The sequence below is a fragment of the Gymnodraco acuticeps genome, unplaced genomic scaffold (assembly GCF_902827175.1).
Source record: "Gymnodraco acuticeps unplaced genomic scaffold, fGymAcu1.1, whole genome shotgun sequence".
Classification (NCBI taxonomy): Eukaryota; Metazoa; Chordata; class Actinopteri; order Perciformes; family Bathydraconidae; genus Gymnodraco; species Gymnodraco acuticeps.
Genome location: NW_022992308.1, coordinates 127,093 through 149,143, shown reverse-complemented (window position 1 = coordinate 149,143; position 22,051 = coordinate 127,093). Strand labels below are relative to the sequence as shown.

The 22,051-nt window shown below is 40.0% G+C and overlaps 1 protein-coding gene across 10 annotated transcripts in view; it reads left to right on the top strand.

The window, feature by feature from the left end:
* diaph2 (diaphanous-related formin 2) overlaps window positions 1-22,051 on the top strand; it is a 402,550-nt gene that overhangs the window by 329,043 nt on the left and 51,456 nt on the right. For all 10 annotated transcript variants that reach the window (XM_034208121.1, XM_034208120.1, XM_034208122.1 and 7 more), the window contains 2 exons: window positions 8,041-8,205; window positions 15,237-15,372. In XM_034208121.1, coding sequence (XP_034064012.1) covers window positions 8,041-8,205; window positions 15,237-15,372 — 301 coding nt within the window. The remainder of the gene's footprint in view (window positions 1-8,040; window positions 8,206-15,236; window positions 15,373-22,051) is intronic.

Below are 22,051 nucleotides of genomic sequence, written 5' to 3'. Positions count from 1 at the left end.
TGTATGAATTGTCCTACACGATTCCACTAGGTTAAAAATAAAATAAATATATTGTAGACCAAATTAATAAATATTCAACACTAGTTATCACTGGAATCTTAAAGATAACTCGTGGGTATTTTTCTGAATGGTACAAATCAAAACATGCACTCCAAATGTGTTTTCTGTGGACATGTGTAATATTGTTTAGCCAAACCGCATCACACAAATGGCTGTTGTCTTTTACATGTGTCTCTTCAAGAGGCCTCTTGTGAGCCATTGTAATGTAGAGGTAAGGATTGATGTTTTACCGATTAGATCAGCACCAGAGGAAGCGAGAGACTTGACCTTTTACAGTTTGACAAGTATGAACATTGTAAACACAGTGGATTTGCATTATCATGTTTCCACTCTGGGAAAATTACTCTGAGAGGCACACACCCTGGGCATTGATGTGACATGAGATGGCTTTGGATAAGGATGAAAGGATGACAACGCCATAAAAGGTCATCAAAGATAAAAATTGTTTGTGTGCGTGGGTGTGTTTTTTTCAATAATCTTTAATGGGACTGTGCTGTGTGCAAATACACTCACTCACAGGCACCATTATCGTGGACACCAAATTATTTTTCTAATTGTTCCATGCTACCTCTTTCCTTTTGAATAGCCTATTCATGATTCAGCAGGTCATTCCCATGGACCTAATCCCCTCATATCTAATTTATATAGTCTCTTTTCCCTTTCAGATGTAGTCATTACACCCAACAGCCTGCCCCTCATTGAGTTGTTTCAACACCAGCTGGGTGCTGTAGTGAAGGGCTTTGAATGCTTAAGCAGAAACAACCTTCCTCTCTACAGGTATAAATATTTCATGGGCAGACGGGCAGAATAAATTGACAGTAAAATTGACATCAAATCGGGCTTTTAATTTCAAGAGAAAAAGTAGGGAAGAGCTGTTGGAGAGGATATTGAAAGGTCAATGTACTTGTACTTGTGATGTGTGAAAAATACATCCATCTGAGTTATTAAATATATATGTATATGATATTGGTGAATTCAGCATACACTATTGTACACACTCTGTCTTCTAGATACATATATATATATATATATATATGCATGTGTGTTTGCGTAATGTGAAGTAACAGATTTAAATATTTTGTAATATGGCTGCAAAGTAACTTAAGGAAGCATTTGAGACACTGAGAACATGAAGGTTAGGAGGTTACCGCAGAGTCTGATCACTGCAGCGCCACACTAAGTATTACATTAATTACATTTTGCGAAAGGGAGGGAGATGGCATCGAGTAATCACCCAGTTGGCACCTTCTGTAATCCAACAGAGAGGGGGAGGGGGAGGAAACAGTTTGGCAGCAAAGAAATGGGTGTGTGTGTGTGTGTGTGTGTGTGTGTGTGTGTGTGTGTGTGTGTGTGTGTGTGTGTGTGTGTGTGTGTGTGTGTGTGTGTGTGTGTGTGTGTGTGTGTGTGTGTGTGTGTGTGTGTGTGTGTGTGTGTGTGTGTGTGTGTGTGTGTGTGTGTGTGCAGTAGCAACGACTGATCAACAGGATAGAGTTTATTGATGGCACACTGGATTTTCATCCAAGGTGTTGCTTTGATTACTTTGGACAACGTCCAGCAATATTCAAAGAGAGTATTGGTTCACTAAGGCATTCAGTTTGTCACAGATTTAATTATTTTCACCATGTGAAATGAACATGACTTGAATTGTTGTATTCTTGGTCTCCTCAGCTCCCATTTGATATAAGCTGAGTGTTGAGGCCTAAACATATTTTCTCTTGTTCTTCTGGTATTAAGTCATTTATTATCCAGAGTGGAATATAATAGTTTAGCAAATGCAGGTCTTGTTCAAATACACTCGACAAGTATTTCTGCTGCAGGGGATATTTCCACAGTTCTTTATTTGGCAAGGTTGCAGCAGGACTCTTGGACTTGAAATGTTGAATGCTGGTTCAGCTTTGTTCAGACAGCCTGTCTGCCAATTTGATCTGGGGTAAAATGTCTTGAATTTTGTATTTATTACACCAGAATGTCATGCAAACATCAATACTTCCCCTAGATTTAGTAATTAAAGTATGTGAGCCCCTGACTCTTCATCGTGCTCCACAGTAATGTTGACACATGTGTTCTGGACCTATTTGTCCTGATAGTTATTGGACAGATTGCCTTGTGGCATATATATTCATGAACTTCAGAGGATGAATTAGAATATGTTTAAGTTATTTTAATGACAATTGCAGAATTATAAATGCTAGCATGCCAAATTAGATGGTGAGCATTAGTGTCATTGACTCATTGACATGGAAAGGAGTTGCATTATATTTGAGCAATTCCTTTCCCCTCCTCCCCTTCCTGCTTTTCCTTTCTTCACTTAACCATCCCCCCTCCTCCTCCTCCTCCTCCTCCTCCTCCTCCTCCTCCTCCTCCTCCTCCTCCTCCTCCTCCTCCCTCCACCTCCTCCCTCCACCTCAGCACCAGGTCACATCACTATTTTCCAAAAGCTGGCTGCTCTGCTAATTCCCTCTGAGAGCCCCAGTGTATATGTGAAGGCCCACTTCAGGACGCTGTCAGACTCTTTTCTGTTTCCGCCCTGCAAACCTTCTCCGAGTGTATCACACACACAGCAGAATGATCCTGTCCTCCTCACTCAGGAACCTGGCTTTTGGAGAGTCATTCTAAAATGTTCTTGGCTAACACGGAGGAATCTGTACAAGTATCAACAGAGTATTATGAAACTTTCCCTTTTTTGATCAAACAAAGAATTGCATATGTGTTACAGTGCAAAAACAGATCAGAATTATAAACGGATTTGAGTAGTCGGTATGCTCTCTTTTTCTACCTCTGCACTCCATTCCTTCATCCCTCTCTCATCTCACTCTCAACATGATGGGTTGTGTCCAGTCAGCGGGCAGCTTTAGTGTAATTTGGCCCACAGGGGCTGTTGGCAGTAGGTGTGGGGATAAAGGGAGTAGCGATGGTGGGGCTAGGAGGAAAGCAGGCTTAGTGTGGGGCCTTGGATGGAGGGGGCCAGGACGCACATAGGAAAAGCATTAAATAAACATTAATGTAACTAGGTTACAGGAGATTTATTGAGGAAGCTTTTTGGGCCCCCACTGCAAGGTTTTATGCAGCACTTTAATAACTCTCTCATGCACACAGGTAAACAAACCAGGTAATTTATTGCCATCCTCATAGGTGGCCATTGTGAAAACTGTTTTAACTTTGGAGTCAATGGCATACCTCAAGTTTTTCCTCTTCTCGGTTAGCTTTTATTACAAAATGTAATAGCTCCAAAAACCTTTTTTTTGTTTTACATCTGGGGTAAGTCTGACTTGGATATGATTTTGATGTCACTTTGTGGTGTTAAAAATGAGTGCCCTTAATCGCAGCTTACTGATGTTAAATGTACCCTCTCTGGCATGTCAAACACACAGATAAAAAGTGACTGATTAAAGACAGTAATGAGGACACTGTGGCAGGACAAGGAACTAATTCTAGATTTTTACAAGGATAGGCTGGGGTTTTATAGGAGACAGGAGAAACAGAAGAGTTGAGAGAGGGAGAATTATAAAAACATGAACTAGCAGAGCACTGCCATCACATTTGACATTGTCTTTGTAAATCAACACTGTCAGATAAGACGCTGTCAGAAACTGGAGTTGTGCAAGTCTACCCTGAGTGTGTTATGTTTAGTGACTTGCTGTTATTCCATCAGCCTCTTTTGAACTATAATTGTTTATCCTCCAGCTGTGCCAGCTTCAGTTATTTAAATAGTCTTTAAACAGTCATTCATTGGCTTACAGACAGTTAAGAAGGATGAGGCTTAGAGATACTTTTTTAAATGTTCAAATCTAATCAATATCATAATAAACCAGTTAGGAATCCACATACATCTTTAGTTGTATCCATATTTAAAAGATGGAGCCCCCAAGCAATCGTCTTGCTTCAGGTTGTTGAGGTGCAGTGCACATGGAGGGCAGGCAGTACAATATGAGGACAGCTAGAAGGGGAGAGCGCAGACTGACAAACATGGTCGGGGCAACTAAAGGCTGCATGATGCTTTACCTGGAGACCCATCGCCTCTGCTCCCTGCTCTGCCTCAAGCCCAAGTGAATACCAGAGACACCTCAGACAGCATACCTCTGAAAGTTCACTCTGAGTAGAAGAGAAATAAAAATAAGTTTTTGTTATAGAGAGAGAATGGTATGGAGGGAATTTCAAGGGGAGGTGTAGAAAGAATTATAAAGGGAATGTGTTCAAAAGAGTGGTAGACAGGAAGAAAGGAGAAAAACATAGAACAAAGATGTATCTTTGGAGAAGGAGACAATAATGGCTATTAGAAACTAAGGGAAAGGAAAGAGTAACAGACAAGCTGGCAGAGGGACATTACAACATTGGGTGTGTGACTGTGTACATTTTTTAAAAGTACAATGTGTGTGTGTGTGTGTGTGTGTGTGTGTGTGTGTGTGTGTGTGGGGGTGTGTGTGTGTGTGTGTGTGTGTGTGTGTGTGTGTGTGTGTGTGTGTGTGTGTGTGTGTGTGTGTGTGTGTGTGCGTGTGTGTGAGTTGCCTGTTCATCCTGTGTCAGTATGTGTGTTTGATGAAGGCTCCAGCTCCGGTTGTGTTGCTGCAGGATAGTGTGTGTCAGGCTCCATCAATATGACATGTCTTTGATGTGGTACAAGGAGCAAAAGCCCAGTCAGTCCAGTCCCCCCCCCCCCCCCCCAGTCCAGTCCCCGGCGGGACACATCTACCACTGTGTATTTCAGCGTGTGTGTGTGAAAGAGACTAAGCGGGGGAGAGCAGAGAAAAAGCCACAGCAAGCACCAAAAAAGAACCACTGCCTCAATATTTTACTAATGTTTATCCTACGTTAAATCCTACAAGGGTGGCAGCAGTTGTGACCCGACCATACAAACTAAAGGCGGTGTGGACTCTGCTGCTGAGAGGAATCAATATCGAATACAAATCACCATGCAATATCAACATCACTGTTACTGCTAATTTGACACATTAATGGTTGGATCGCTCTCTGGCATGAACCTGTTGCTGATCTTTGTTTTCATTAACACTATACATATTTATGCTTTCTCATTTTATGTTCCTTTTGAGGAAATCTTCCATTCACAGCGACTAGGAATTAAGAAGGGGCATGTTAAGTGAAGCATAGTCTAGTACTTGGAACTGGCTGTGGTTGTTTTATTAGATGAAGCACAAATATATACAGTATATATTGTGTTTTATTTAACCAGAAAAAGCTTTACAGAGATTGACAAATGAACTTAAAAGTCTATGGGCAGAGCAGTAGCAGTACGTCATGGGGAATTTCAGATACAAAAACATATAACAGTTGTAGAAAATAACATTCCAGGTCAGAGCATGACTATACCAAAAAATAAGATGTGGGTCGTCATCATCACATGGTTTGGTTTGTGGCCGATTGGTCCCTAGAAATGGATTTATTCCTCTCCAAGGGGCCTTTTCAAAACGTTACCAAACAAAAAAACGTAAATACATTACAACTCTGTCAGAAGTTTGGATGTTGAAAAGATATATTTCTTTGGCAAAGTTTAATTTGACATCCAAACGTAGGGCCTGTGGGTTTTCACACACAAGTGCAGTGAGGGGGAGGTGGACAAAAGGAGAGATAAAGACAAGCTGACAGAAACAGGGGGGATACATCAGGTCCAGGCAGACAAGGAAATAGAGATAGGGAAGAAGAGAGACAGAAGGATGAGTCCATCCATCGGGCCGGTGTGTGGGCTCGGTGCTAACCTGGACTTTGGTAAACACTAGCCCGCAGGGAGTTATTCCAACCAGCCGACCCTGTCAGGGCTTTTTTCTCTGTCAGCTACACAAAGCCTATCCATCCATACACACTTACCTTAGAACACAAATACATCACATTTGTACAGGCACATATGACTGTATTCATGTGGGGGAAATGTGAGTTACACGTGTGCCTAAAGAAACATCTCTGAACATGGACATATGCAAAGACGACAGGACAGACAGAAATTATGAATAAATGGCATTGTAGAAAAATCTGGGACCTTCACATGATCATTGCATATTGTTAACAAATAACAATATCTTATAACTGTTTAACCTTGACACACAATCACAGGCGTCATGTTGTACCACCAGCTTGTGTATGTTGCCAAGGCGACTGCATATGCCACTTATTGTGTCTATTTGTACCTGTGATGCTGTGAGCAAGAGGCAGCTGCCTTAATATGTTAGCAACACATTCAGATGCACAATTGAATCATGCTTGTCTCTACACGGACCCTTCAAAAATCAATGTTTATATCTGTATTAAAAGCCTTTTTTCTCAACACTTAAACTGAATACAGATATCAATTATTATAGGATATTCAGGATTTTTGGACATTTACTGTGAAATGAAATGGTGCCCAAACTGTCTAAAAAACGATGATATCGACTCATAAGCTAAACTATTAAGTTTTGGTTTTATTGAGAATATTACATGTATTAGCTTGTTACATCAGGAAACATAGAAGTATTCTCTCTAAAACCAAAGGTCCATCCATCCATCCATGATCGGCTATTTTATCAGAAAGGTTGTTAACGCTCTCATAGGATTATCAAAGGTAAATTGAATGTCAACTTTGACAAAGTGGTGCAAGCTCACCATTTGTTCTGTTCAACGAGGAATAGCTAATAGAGTAATCTGGCACAACATGATTTCTGATCACCTGACTGCTCATTCATGTTGGCCTATTTAGGGAGTGTTGCCACGTTGTGAGATCACAGCACTTACCTTTAAAGGTGGGGTATGTAAGTTTGAGAAACCGGCTCGAGATACACTTTTTGTTATATTCCATGGAATGCTCTTAACATCCCGATAGCAATGAATATCTGAAGTGCTTTGACAAAACATTCATACAAACATGTCATCTGTGGAAGCCGTAGTACTGTAAAAAGCACGACCAATCATTTTAGCCGGCCCGGCTAAAATAACTGGATGGCCTACCTGCCTGTCAGCCTTCCATCTGTGCACACACTTATCTCGTGCCCTCATTGGTCATGTGCGCGTCCGTGTGTGTTGGGGAGGGGCTCTGTAAGGAAGTGGCAGATTTTTTCCGGTTGTGTATTTTCAAATTCTAGCGCACTCGAGCTGGTTTCTCCAAAATGACCTACCCCACCTTTAAGTACCATGTTTGGTGACCAATGGAACAGATGCCTAGCCCTATACAAATAAAACAAAAAAAAACACATTTAAAAAATCATAGTCATAAGCTTTGAGCTCTTATAGAAAATATAAATGTAATAACTAAAGACACTTAAGAATAACCATTAATATTATTTAAAACACACACACAGTTTAAAATAATGGCAGTTCTTTTTTTGTCTGCCTTTGTGAGCATGTGCAGGCATGTGTTTATATGTTAGTTTATATACAATATATATATATATATATATATATGTGTGTATGTTGTGCAAAGTTGTGTAGTCTTAGAGTGTCCAAGTGCAGTCTCCATGAGGTCAGTGGCTGCTGTGATAATGCTTAACTGATGTCGGCTGTCAATAGCCATTCACCAGGAGAAAAGTGCTCGCCTGTTCAGTAAATTACACAGTGCGACGTGAGCTGTGAGGTTCAAAACAACCTGACCCCACTGTTGTTGGGAGAAACAATAGAACAATGACTGCAATCAGCTTTTCCAGCAACCATCTGTGTCATGCTGCTGACTACAAAACACATTTCCATTACTCCAGGGCTGCAGCTATTAGCTCACCATGCCATTGACTCCAAAGTGAGTTGGAGAGGTTATTGTAATGGCACATTAAATTGTCTCTGACCCTTCTTTATCCAGTGTTTTGTTTTGTTGACCTTGACATAGGTGGGCTTTTGAATGCTGTAGTCAAAAGCCTCTGAAGTGATCATTTCTTACAATGGCCTGTTTTGTCATGGATGAACATATTGGTGGGGTGTCATTACATTGATGATTACAGTGCCTTTGAATATACTCAGTCTGTGTTTGATGTTGTACTCCATTTTTCCTTAACCCTGTTTTCTCACGGCTTCTCCAAGCATTCAAGGGAGCAGTATGAAAAACTGTCAACGATGCACAAGAACATGCAAAAGCTCTACGAGAATATAGGCAGTTTTTTGGCCTTTGACCCCCATTCAGTCAGTGTGGAGGATTTCTTCGGACAGCTCGCCAACTTCCGCCTGCTCTTCTTGGTGAGTATGCTTTATGGTTTGTGCATATGGACATACACTTTATGGAACCGTCAAGATTAGACTTTGACTAATCTTGACGGTTCCTTCAAAGTAGACACATTCAGACTGACAGAAGCCACCACCCACACTTGCACATTATGTTGCATACACTTTCACTTGCTCACACATATTGGATGTCAGTGAAATGTGAACAGAATGTGTGTGTTAAATATTTACGCATCAGACTTTCAGTAGGTCTTAACCGATGGAGAAAACATTACATTGTTACTCTTATGGATGGAACTCATATTCTCAGCAGGATTGCATGCATACAAATGACTAATTTACGAGAATACAAAACTGACAGCTGAAGAAAAATGTCTAGTTAGATGTTGAACTCTTTATAATATAATTGTAGCATGATATGAGAACATTTCTACAAAACATACATATTTAACATGCATGGGCTGATTACCTCTTATTTGTTATCACTTAGCAGCTTAAAAACTGAACCTGACCAATCTGTATCACATCATGTCGCTCATTACAACCACATATCAAGCTGTATGCACCAGGCAGCATAGGAACAGTATACATTTAAAACAAATGAGCCTTGGGAGATACAGATTACATGCAGCCTCTTACTGGGAGGCTGGTTGGGCATATTTATATAAAAGGGTATGTTTTAGATTTATTATGTTGGCTATTATTTAGCCATAGCCAGTAACTCCAGACATCTGTTTTTAACAATTAGTTGAGGTGAAGGCACACACTCATCTCAGAAGACTCTATATGTTTATCCTTAATATTGACCATAGTTTTAGACCACAACCGAAAGTGAAAGATCCTTTTTAAAACGGAAAACGCATTGTCTTCATAGTGTGTCACTGTGGCCAGCCCTTGCAGGCCTGTGTTATGACAGATCTGCTCCAGAGACACAGAGGACATTATACAGCTGTAATCTGGGAGTGAACAACAAGGATAGAAACATTGCCTTACAGTCATCTTATATTCCACTTAGAGTTGTGCCTTTGAGGCAATCTACTTCTACTTTCAGTTCTGGAGATGACTCTGCTTTCCTCATATCAAGGTGTTCTTGTGTGCAGCATATTTTCTGGCCACCTATTTTGATTTTTATATTCCTTTGACATCCTTTTCAATTGTATTTTAAGTCCTTGCACTTTTCTCTGAAAGAATGTGCATGTGCTCCCCTGCTGAGTGATTTCCTTCTATATGTCATATTTTAGTAGGTCATAATGCCACTGTGGCTCGAAAGATTTTTCTTTTTAGGTATCACAGAGGTAACCTCTTTTTTTGTCATAGAGGTTTTTATTTTATCTTGCTTTCTTCAATGCCATAGTAGTCTGGTGGTAATGAATATACAGTAGGTATTTTCCATTAAAGTCCCCCAATGTATCGTTTATAGTAGTTACAAGCAGAACAATTCCTCTCTAATGATGAATTATGTTTTGAGGAACTACAGTTTGCTGCAAAATACTTTTTATTAATAAACACTTCAAATGTATTTACATTGTGTTATAAAGTATGAACCGCTTTAATGTGCTTTAGTTAACGGTGGCTTAAAGTAAATTGTTACCTTTTTCTTTTGCTAATATTTGTGTTTCTGTTGAGTGTTCTTTATTTTATTCAAGATCATTTGTCATATGAAGCAATATTCATACAAGACACTTTGTTTTAAAAGCACATTATGTGAATGCAGAAGTAAAAACATGTATTAAATGATGATATACATAGTATGGGTATAAGCTCACATACATCCTTTGTTCACCGTCCAGTACTGAGCTGTAGACCAAAAGGGATACAGCATAGCGTAATGGCATTGTCCTGAGCATACTGATGTCTAAACCTGTTTCAGAAGTTTAAACAGAACATCATTCTGCTTCAGAGTATAGACACTTGTGAACATGTTTTCTTCCCTACTAGTGCTGATAAAGTACTTAGTGAGATCTAGTACCAACTTGGGAGCTGTAAGAGAAAGACAAAGTTATAAAACAGATAAAAGATATGATTTGAAAGTACCTCAGACTATGAGAAATTATAATTCCAGTGTATTGCTGATAAAAGAAGAGCTATTTAAAGTCTTGGGCAAGCCTCATAACCTGTTTAACATAGTGTCATTAGCTCTCAGCTGCTTGTGTGTGTGAGCAACTGTCCACTGCAGGACTTGCTGGATTGTATTGGTAGGTAATGAGTGTAGAGAGAAGGTAAAGATTTAAAGTCCTAAAGTAGAAAAAAGTCAATCTAAAAAAAATATTATATTTCTGCTTCTTGCCAGTGTTATATAAATATGTATATATGGGGTTTCATAGGGCGGTGAAAAAAGCACATACTGTACACCGAAGCAGTTTAGTTTTTAAATAGGTAATATTAATGACAAGATAAACACTACATCATCTCAGAACAAACCAAGTGCTCTTTATTCCCTGAATAGGCAAGGCTGTTAAACATTTATTCAAATGGCTTTGCTTTTCCACCTTCTGCAGTGCATGCCTCCCTGCTGGCACCGCCCCAAAGATCCCGGTGTCAGGATGATGACATGGTGTCCACAAGGCATGCTCTCAGTATTCACAATCTATTAACGTGAATGGCAAGGTCCCCTTGTCTGAATCCTTCTCCTCTCTTTACTCTGATCCCCATCTGAAACCAACTTTTCATTCCCACTGATCAAAGTGCACCAACTCACAACACAACCATCCCTCAAGGATTCCAGAGTTGCACAAAAAGAGGCATCCTCCCAAGAAAATAAATTATTCTCTCAAGCAAATAGCTGCATATGAATATTTTATTACTGATTTAAACTTTCCTGCTATGGATAAGGGGAGGGAACTGAGTGGGATAAAGTGTTGTGGTGTGGTTGAAATAAGGGGGATGGTTTTAAATTAATGTATTCATATAAAAACAATCCTTTAATCACCATATTCTTCAGATATTATTTATAGTTGTTGGCTCCTCAGCTCTGCTGACAGAAAGGCTAATCCCATCTGCTTGCAGAGCACAAGGAATCAATGGTTGTCTACTAACATGTGTTTTTATTATTATTTTCCTACCCTGTGAAAATAACTAAGCTAGCTATTTTTTAGCATTCTCCTGTGTTTTTCTTGTCAGCAAAGGGATTGTAGGGATATATCTGCTAGTTATTTATCTTTGACAAAGTCGACCTACATCAATCAGTACTGATTTGTTGCAAATGGCACATCTAATAACACTTTGACTTCTTGGCAGCTAATAATTTAAGAGCACTGAATTTAACTTCTTGATATGCCTGGTGTGCCTCCGACTTTCATTTCAATATTGAGACATTGAGTTGTTTGACTCAGACAGAACATATTTGCTAACTGCTGTCTTTGTTGCATTGCCCTGTGTAATGCATTCACAGCACAAAGCATCTACAGTATTAAAGAATTCCATTGCTATACAGTCACCCTAAATTGCTTTTACTAAAAAGCTAAGGCTTAATGCACCCGACCGACATGAGGCATTTGAGTAAACGCATTGACAGACAGTCCTCACAGAACTTAATGTAACTGATAAGAGATTCCATTAACTCTACTTTCCTTCTGTTTCATTCTCTTACTCTCCCTCAATCCTGTCCAATTCTCTTTTTTTTTCTGCGACCAATGAAATATTATGTGATTTCAGCACATGGAGTCAGTATTGGAAGTGTCCAACAATTTGCTAATTTAATGCTGCTGCCATATTCTGAAATAGAGTCTGAGTGAAATGCAATCGTAGGGTCTGTATGTGTAATCCTGACCAGGAGCAGGGGGGGTGAGGATTCCATTAATGAGTTATGAAAGCACAGCAGATGGACTGGGATGAGCTAACATTCTTACTTGTTGATTGAGTGTCTTTCTAATAAGACCAAAAAGACCCAGACCGGCTTCCCAAAGAAGCAAGATAGAGCATCTACTGTATGAGATTAGAATGATAATTTGTTTCTGTGTGCGGGTGTATCCGTCCACTTCGGAGCCCATTTCATATTTCTAAAGCTTGCTAATTCCTTCACAATATGACCAATTATCATAATCATGCTGAAGATGATGCTCCAGCAGAGCCACTCGGCCCACCTTCTTGCTGAATCACTGTCAGTTTTCCTCTTTTCTTTTCAACTATACAAGCACTCACAAATCATCGCAGCAGATTTTGGAGGTCAGCTATCAATATGGGAATACATCTATACCGCAGAGCAGAAGTCTCACAATCTGTAACCCATAACTTCTTGAAGCCATTTCCCCTCACATCCTGGCACACAGTGTAACAGATGGCTAATAAACACATTTGCTGCCTAAAGCCCGGCGCTGTAGTGTTAGTAAAATTCAAATGAGATATAGCAGTGACACTCTCTGTGTGAGATCACTGGTGCAACTGAGCAGTTGGAAATACTCATTGCTCCATCATTAGACTGGCAAACTTGTATGCATGGAGGGGAGCCATGCTGTGGGGGATGTATTGTGTTGTGCAGGGTCAAGGAAGAACAAAAAACACATTTCATGAATTATTGAAAGAACAGACCTGCAAAGGGAAAATGCTTCAGATTGGACCTGTGGGTTGCAGAGCATTCAGTTTTCACGCCAGTTCTAGACAGAGCAGCATTCATAATGTGCATCTGAAACACACCAGAGGCCCTAAGAGGAAGAGAGTGTATGTCACACATTCACACACTCGGGTGTGTATAAGATGGACAGGTTTTCCGGCTCATATAGGCTGAAAGTGCTGCCTCTATAGTGTTGTTGACAACCCCACCTGGTGTTAAAGGAGCTACATGCGATATTCAGAGCCACAAGCGAATATTGAAGTGGCTATAAAGAAATGGCCACAGATGCAGTGCTTACAGAGCTATCAGCGTTAATAGAGGTTTAGCTCACACACACCAAGGAATTTTTCTCTTTTTTTTCATACTGGCAATATTATTTAGACCCAGGTATCAGTGGGATGATTGTGTTGTATGCACGTATATACTGTTTACCTCAATTCAAAGATCTTATGTTGTAGAGTGTTTGCATTTGAAAAAATATGTCTTATTGGTTGGCACTATAACTGTGGTGATTATCTTCAAAGGGGGACGGATGACTCATTGTTAAAGCTAAAAATAACTTGTTTCCATGGTCACCTGAAATCATATTGTATTTTGTATAAGTATTGTTCTTTGATCTTGAGTAGATAAAAGCACACCAAGACACAATCAAATTGCATGGATTTTCTTCTAAATATATTTGTCAACATTCATGTAGAATATTTGAGCAGATTTGTGACGAACCATATGTGTTTACTTCATTCCGATGTGGTTTTGAAACAGGTTGCTCTGAAGAGTGTTCTCACACATCCCATGAGCATTGTTTATCCTCCTACAATATACAGAGTCTACAAGAAAATGAGACCTGATAGAATCAGTTGTTGCCAGCGGCAAAATGGAGGCCGTCAAAGAGAATGGTGGAGGGAACAAATCTGTGAAAACATATTTGTTACTATGGCAATTAGTGGTGCTGTGTGATTAGAGGAACATAATTGCATTGCATAATCATGTTTACAGTCAGAATTAGTTGTTTGTTTAAAATAAGTTTTGCCGGCAGGATTTTATTTGTAATCTGCATAATTTATCTGCCAATTTATGCTGTACATGTTGATTTATGCTGTGATATTTCTTCAAAAATGAATTGTCCTGTCAGCGAATGAAGACAGAAATATATTTGATTTGTGCTGGCAGTGCTGCCCATCACTTAAACAGAATGCACTTGTTAACTGTTGCATTACTGAATATGCAGCACATCTCTCCATCATCCTCTCTAATTCAAAACAGCAGCTAAGTGCACACAGTCAATAGCCCTTATAGAGCGTGACTGTATCATTTACACAGCCGCGATGAAGTGATAAAATGTAGGTTGATTTTTGAGTGTTCATCGACTTGGAAGCAGCTGACAAAGCAAAACATCTTATTTTTGTATAATGCACATAATACAAAAGCACACTCACTCTCTCTCTCTCCCTCTCTCTGTCATTGCCCTTGTCATCCAACAAGGAGACAGTGACAATGAGGGCTCGTGTCCTTGGACAAGGAGCAAAGCTCTGCTATTGACTAGCATCATGAGCTGCTCTTTCCTCGTTCCTTCCCCACAATCCCTGTAATCCCTCTGTCTTAGCTGCCAACACGACACACACATCAGGACCACAGGGGCATTAGATGGGGGGGGGCGTACTGTCGCCACTTATTATATCAGTGCAACGACAGGGCCATGCCTTCACTTACTGACACACACACTTACACATATGCATACATTAGATGGAGCACCACATATGAGCAGAATCACTGAGATCCCAATGGACAGGATAGGCACACAGTGGATTTGCATGCATACGGATACAGTATGACACGTTTATACACAAACACCAGTACCTATGATGGGTCCTGTCAAAGGCTCTGCTAGAGGCCTGGGATGAGAGAACATTGTGTTGTCCGCAAAGGTCACATGGTACCATCTTACTCTCTGTTGGCACAAAAACAAACTGACACATTTTTAAAGGCTGAATCCGTAGCGTTGATTATCTCTCTGTCTCTGACTCCTTCCTGACATTTTGGCCGGTCACGAAGGATGAGGAGGAGGAAGGTGATATCTCTGTCTCCATCCTCAGAGACTGGCACATTGCTGCTGCACTTTTCTTTTCTCCTCAATATTGTCAAAGGAAATATTCCGTGTATCCCATTCCAGCATGCTACATATGTGTGATTATCATCTTGCTTTTTTTAGAAGCATATTTTGATGTTTTATTGACAACAAAAATGCCCTGTGAGTGATTGGAACTATGTAAAGTAGTGCACAAGGCTTGCAGACAAATACACTCATATTAAAAAGCCCAGACACAAGGCATGATATGTTGTTTATTCCAGAAGCTTATCTCAGACTAGAAAGAAAAAAGAAATACTGCTGATGAGATGCTGCTGGTTTGAACACTATACACACAGTAACAAAAACACAAATAAACTGATGGTAGCAGAGGCAAGAAGCTGATATATATGGCTGTGTGTGTGTTATCAGGAAGCAATGAAGGAGAACCACAAGAAGAAGGAGATGGAGGAGAAGATCAAGAGAGCCAAGCTGGCGAAGGAGAAAGCAGAGCGGGAGAAGCAGGAGCGCCAGCACAAGAAGAAGCAGCTGATTGACATGAACAAAGGTATGCCAATTCTCCCCGCGCCACCACAGAGGCAGAGACGGGGAGGCAGGTGGGGAGTTAGGACGAGGAGAACAGGAGGATAGAAGAGGGGGTTTCATGGAATTGTGCTTCACACAGATTTGAACTCTGAAGGAAGAGAATAATGTGTAGGAGTGGGGGGAGTCGTCTTTTGCAGCTGTGAAGATTCCTTATACTTACTCCCATAGCAATGCTTACAAACAATAGACAGATTATGCTACTTTTAGCTTGTTTTGTTCCATGGTCACATAGAAAGAACACATTCTTCTCTGCAGTAAGATGCACATATATATCCAAATGGATAACACATGTAAAGAAAGAGTGTTATAATTCAGTATTAGTAACAGTTTTGAAAGGTAGACATTTATAATTACAAAGAGTTTGGACCCTTATATATTTTGCAATTGTGGCACGCAATATGTAGATCACACATAAAGACGGCAAGCTGTGGTTGACTTCTAACAGAGGCTCTAAAAGGCTCTAGAACACCATCATCCTGTTGTTATTTATCACTGGTGATGTACAAGCAACACGACAGAAAAAAGATCATTCCTCCAGTCTGTGACTATTTGCGGGCAGCGTGCTATATTTATGGTTGTGAATCATTTGAATTACTCTATTGTCCTTCAGCACTGCCAGTAAAACTGTTTATTGATCAGTGTAAGTTGCCGTTGTTCCGACATGAAAAATTAGGGCGACAGAGCTGGATGCCTGTGTCTGGTTATGCCAATGACATTGAGAAGGAATTTCAAGCCTGAAGGGGCTTTGCAAGTAGTCAGTGTGGTATTTTGTCCATTTTCTGACAAACAGACTGAGATTTCCACAATTCACCAGCTTCTAAATGTCAGCGCCAGCCAAGAACCTCCCTCTAGCTCAGCCACATTGGGAAATATGACAAGACAGTCTTCAGTATGCCACAAACTCTCCAAGATAATTTTTTTTTTCCCTGAGCAGTGACCTCTTTGAAAGCTTCACTTTTAATAATCCAACATGGCTGAGCTGGAGGAGTCTGTCTACCCCTCTCTCTCATGCTGGCTAACCAGATGGAGAAGGGTAGAGAAGTAGGTATGATATTAAATATTTCTGCCAGAGCAAATCTTGATCTCAGTTTCTGAATGCCATAATATGACTTTCATGAATAAAACATGAGGATGACATGGGCAACATTGCCTGCAGCCTTGGAGATAGTGGGGATTGTCCTCCACACCAACACCTAGCTCGTTGGACTGTCGCAAACACAATGACCTTGGCAGTTATGAAACACACTTTTTTTCATTCAAATTCAATATATGCTAAACCGAGGCTGCTTGTTCCCCCTTCCAAGGTTCTTACCTGCACTGACTACACATTTTCATTAAACCTTGAATAGTTCATTTTGTACTAACTCGTTTATATGTGCAAAGCAATCAGAGAAAGGACAATCAAGCTTTTGAAATGGATTATGTGAATGGAAATCTGAGCCAGAAGCAGGTTGGAGGTTACAGCAGCTCTTGTGTTCTCTCTCAGTTTCTCTTCAAGCTGTTTATCAACACATACTGTATAGCACGATATGCAGTGTTTTCCTGTTGCACATTTTTCTTTTCTCTGCCTCTACTCCTCTCCAGTTGACAGCCTTGGCTTGAGAGTCTGGGCTCTTTTCTCTCATTCTGTTCTAATATTCAATGTGTGCTTCAGATATTTTTGAGTTGGTTATTTGAGGAGCCCTTTCACGTCAATATTTCATGCCGAGCATCAGCCGTGTTTTCTGTGAAGGTTGATGAAAATAAGGTAGTGTTCGGCACAAAGAGGCTTTTTTAATTCATCTTACCATTATGTAATCATGGCCAAACATGTCCACATTAATTTTGCATTTGTAAGGTTGAAAGGCTAATTCATGCTCTGAAATAAATCTCCAGTCTCATACTCATTACTTTGAGTCTTCAGACAGACAGGCAGACAGACAGACACACGCATAGATAAGTAGGTCTGCTGACCTGAATATAGCACATTCTTTATGTTTACAAACCCATTTGCATTAACAGATGGAGTAAACATATTGCCATTGTATTAACAGAAGTATTTACAGGTCAATATCTCTTTAATGGATTTACTGATGTACTTATTTTAATGCCTTAAAGAGCTTTAAAAACAGTTTGATGGATAATACTATTGTGTTTAATGCAATTTCAAGAGGCTATTTTTGAGAAGCGATAGATTTGATGTCATTTCACAAATTGCGACCTAATCCTCTTCGCTTGAAAATGATTAACAAAGAAATGCATATTTAATGAGAGTTTAATTCATTTAGTTTCTGTCAGGATGACACCAGATTGGGGGAGGGGAAGCAGACAAATGCTTTTAGGAAACAGATTTTTTTTGTTTTCATATTTTTTTCCTGCCATTTCCCAGTTGATACAACTTGATAATACTGTATACCCTATGCAAGTGCATTGAAGAGTGTATACTGTATGTTGCTCCTCTTCAACCAGCATGATTGATAGATGAGACAAGTGCCGAGCTAAACGTGTTTTCCTTGTGAAGTATTAGAAATCCTAATGTAGGAAATAGCTTATGAAATCATTACCCGGTCACCCCATTTGTTTTAATTTTCTCTAAGTGGATTCCCATATTCTCTTGAACTGACCAGATGTTCCACATTTACGCAATCACTTTACTTCACTGGAAATCATTGTTAAACATTGTAGAATAAACCCAAAGTAATGTTATTCTTTTACTGCGGCATATGAAATAATGTCACAAGCAGCATGCACAGTGTGTCAAAAGCCGGAGCATGGTAAAGCATCTGGACTTTTTTTTCTCCAAGGCGAGGAGATGCAGGCCCTCTGGCCGCCTGCTCGGCTGGCATCACGGGGGTCAGTGCTCCCATCTGGGGCAAGTGTCTGCCCCCACATGTCAACTGTGTATCCCAGTCAAATCCACTAAGCTTAGAACAGAGCCGGAAAGCCCACATGCTTTGAGCTCAATGCAGCTTGGCATAAGGCACATAGAAATAAACAAACCACCAGGACAAAAAAAGTTATTTCAACATGTTATTCAGGCCAGGCATTTCCCCCAGGTACCCAAGAGGAATATTGTATAACTTTGTGTTTAACATGTTCACTGTGAACTTTTCTTAGACTTGCTTCATACAGTATGGTTTTCAGTAAGTCAATAGTTGTAGCAGCAGGTGTTAGAGCCTCCACCATATGAACCTCTACAAAACATTGTTATAGCCAACCTGAGGAATATCAAGAGTAAAAGCATATTGGTTGTACAGCAGCCTGCACGTTTTACAACAACCTTTATGGTTGCCCCAAATGTCCGCTATCTTACTTCACTGCATGCATGAATTGTAATCGAACTGCTCTCATGTAATATTAGAAGAAATAATGTTCTTAACAACATGTATGTCCTCACTTACTTGATTGGAAAAAACACTTTTGAAACAACTATGTCAATATAAATACAATTATCCATTAACACCCTAAAACAAATGTAGTTTCATGATTAAGTTTTCCCCGCAGAGTGATATATATGTTTTCTATATAACTTGGAGCCCTCTCAGCTGCGTCAATACATTTTTGCAACAGCTTGCAGACAGCAGCAGAATGCAGAACCGTTCATTAGGTTGTTCTCTGAGAATATTATAGTGGAAGAATAGGTTCTGTCAAAGTGTTTATGTTAATATTACGAAACTATTGAACACAATATCATCATCATCATCATAAATGTGATTGTCTTTGTTTACGCAACAGCTGGAAGCTGTGTGTACCTCATACTCAATCACTCCGTTAAAAACGCGGGTCTTATTATGTTAAACTTTGCAAAGCAAGAAAGTCAACAATATTGAACAAAATGTCAAATAATTTAAGAACCAGCTGGCAGTGAATGGTTCCTTGTCATTTTAACTGAATCAATACATTGGGTTTTATTTTGATTTAAATCATTTGTTTCAGTTGCAGTTGCATCCTCCTTCCTTCTCCAAAAACCTTTTTTTAGCAAGTGATTGTCGTCTGGGCATATTTCCCGTTCAGCAAGGCCTGCTAGAAGGAGGTCTCTGTGATTCTCTGCAGAGAGCGGTTGGCATGTTGACAATGATGGGCCTGCAGCTTCTATTTATGCACCCTCCTTGTCAACCTTTCACACAAGATGAGCAAGTGTTTGTTTACATAAATAAAAGTGGGCTTCCCTATAAAAGAAAAAGGCATTGACTTTACTAAATACATGCAAACCAAGTTAGTGTAGGCTTTGACTGCAGTGTCAGTACAGTACGATCAATGTTATGTATATATAGCCACACAATCAAGAAGATTCACATGTAGCATTTGTCAGATAATACACATTGAAGACCCCACATACACAAAATATATTGTTCACCTTTTGTAATCTAATTGGCTGATGGATCACTTGTTTTTAATTTATAGTTAGTATTGCCTCATCATAGTGTAGTCCTGTTGGTGCATTTCCCTGAAAAAAATTGCGAGTAACTTTTGTAGCACTTTAATTCAAGTGTCTATTAGTTGGGCATGCTAAGCTAAATTGGCATATTTCTATGCAGCTGTCTGTGGCCGGCGATGCCCTGTCAGCAATGACAGTGGCAGAGATGTGGATTGATGGCTTTGTGTGACACTGACAGCTGCCGGATGGCCAGTGCATACCTGCGTCTGAGCCATACCAGCTAGGCGATCATTGACACGCGCTGACAGCCAGTGTTGGGGTGAACAGGTTAGCTATATAAGTTTGCATAGTGTCTCCACAGCACAGCCGACATGGCAAACAATATCACCGGGGGAGATAGCCGTACTGAGACGTGAAGGTCAGAAACCTAAGTAGATAAAAGAAAAGTGCCTTATAAGACTCACCATTCCTCAGCTTAGCTTGGGAAATGAATCCTGTGTTAGAAAGCTAAAGCTGACCTTCATGTTTGCTACAGAATATAACGAACAGACGAAGGACAGACCTTTCCAGAATGTAATGATGATTTATGGCACTATGCCTTGAAATGCGCTCCCTGTTTATTCCCTAAAGTGTCATTTCTTTGTCATGAGATGGCGTCCATCTCTGGGTATATAATTGTAATATCTGATGAATTATAAAGATGAAGGATTTCTCACAACATCTGCATATGGATGTTACAGCAGTGGAATGCCAAACTCTGAGCAAATTGCTTTTTTCTTTGTCCTTGCATTTGAGTCTATCCGGAGTGCAGGATGTGCAGGATGTGCAGGATGCTCTGGAACTACTGAGTATAGATCGGTGAATTCCTTCATTACCTCAGAAGACATGAACAAGGGCACCAGGATTATCTGCTGTCGTACACCCATTCTAATAAATAACAGCGTATTAGATTGTGCTATATCTCGAGTTGAAATCTGAATCTGCCTCAAGCAATGATGGCGTACAGAATATGGCTGACTGCATCTCAAATAAGACCCATAGGAGCAGGCAGCATGACTAGAAACCTGTAGAAAAAGAGAATAATCAATAAAATGAAAATAATTAAACACATTCGGTTGAATGACGTGTTGTGAATGAAGGTATTACAATAAAACACCCCAAATGATAAGATTACCAATGCATGTCTACAAACAACTGTCAGCATGAGGAAAACAAGCCTGGCTTTAAAGGAAGCCCTTGAAAATGATAGGATACATACAATACTTCATTAGCAATTAAAGACAAGACCAGGGAAAAGTATCGCCCACGTTTGTCCGCCTGCCTTATGCCTCTACGGTATGTCTTTTGTTATTTTAAATTGTGTGGCACGCTCTCTTGCATCGAGATAAAGACAAAGAACACCAATTGAATTGCACCTTAAAGCTTTTAATCACTTTTATCTTTTATCTTTAACTCAATTAAGTTAAGGTCACAATTAAGGAAGTGAGCTATGCATCAGCTATCTCTGCCTTTCCTGTTTTCTCTTTCTCATTCCAATATGCGTGTCTATGTCTGCATCTCACACTCACTATACTCATCCTACCATCTGCATGTGTCTTATCCATTTCCTTTAGTTAATTGTTCTCCTTGCTCAGCTCAGGCACAGTTGAATCTCATTAATTTGTGGGTAGTTAAAGTGTCTGATCATTTCCACTTCCAGATCTGGACCTCACCAGTCACTTTACAGTCAATCAAGCCTAATTACCCTCACTACAAAGACAATCAAATCCTATTGTCAAATCCATTTAGCTTCCCCAGACAGCACCGCCTTGAACTGATTCAAACAGCCCACGTGTGGTTTGGTTCAGAAGTTAACTTGATCTCGATTCCAAATCTCTTCATCCACTATCCATATGTGCACATATGTGTAAAATAGGTAATAGACACTGCCCTGGATGGATGAAACCCACAATGTGTATACTGTAGCATCCACGTTCCAAAGCCACGTTGACATCCCTTTTATTTAAAAAATCCATATAAGTGACCCTTGTATGAACACTTCCATATGCTAATGTCTGTACAGTTACTATGCCCTGCCATATGTGACTGTGATAAGACCTTGTGATGTTGCCATGGCAGTAGTTTCCATCCATATGTCAGAGCAGCAGTGTGAGAGGTGATAAAAGGTTTGAGGTTCACCCAAACTGCTGTCACCTGCACCTCTTGATCTTACCGGCCCTATTTCACCTCATCCTCTTTGACATACTTCCCCTGCAATATGTAAGCCAATCCGTTGAAAGAAAAG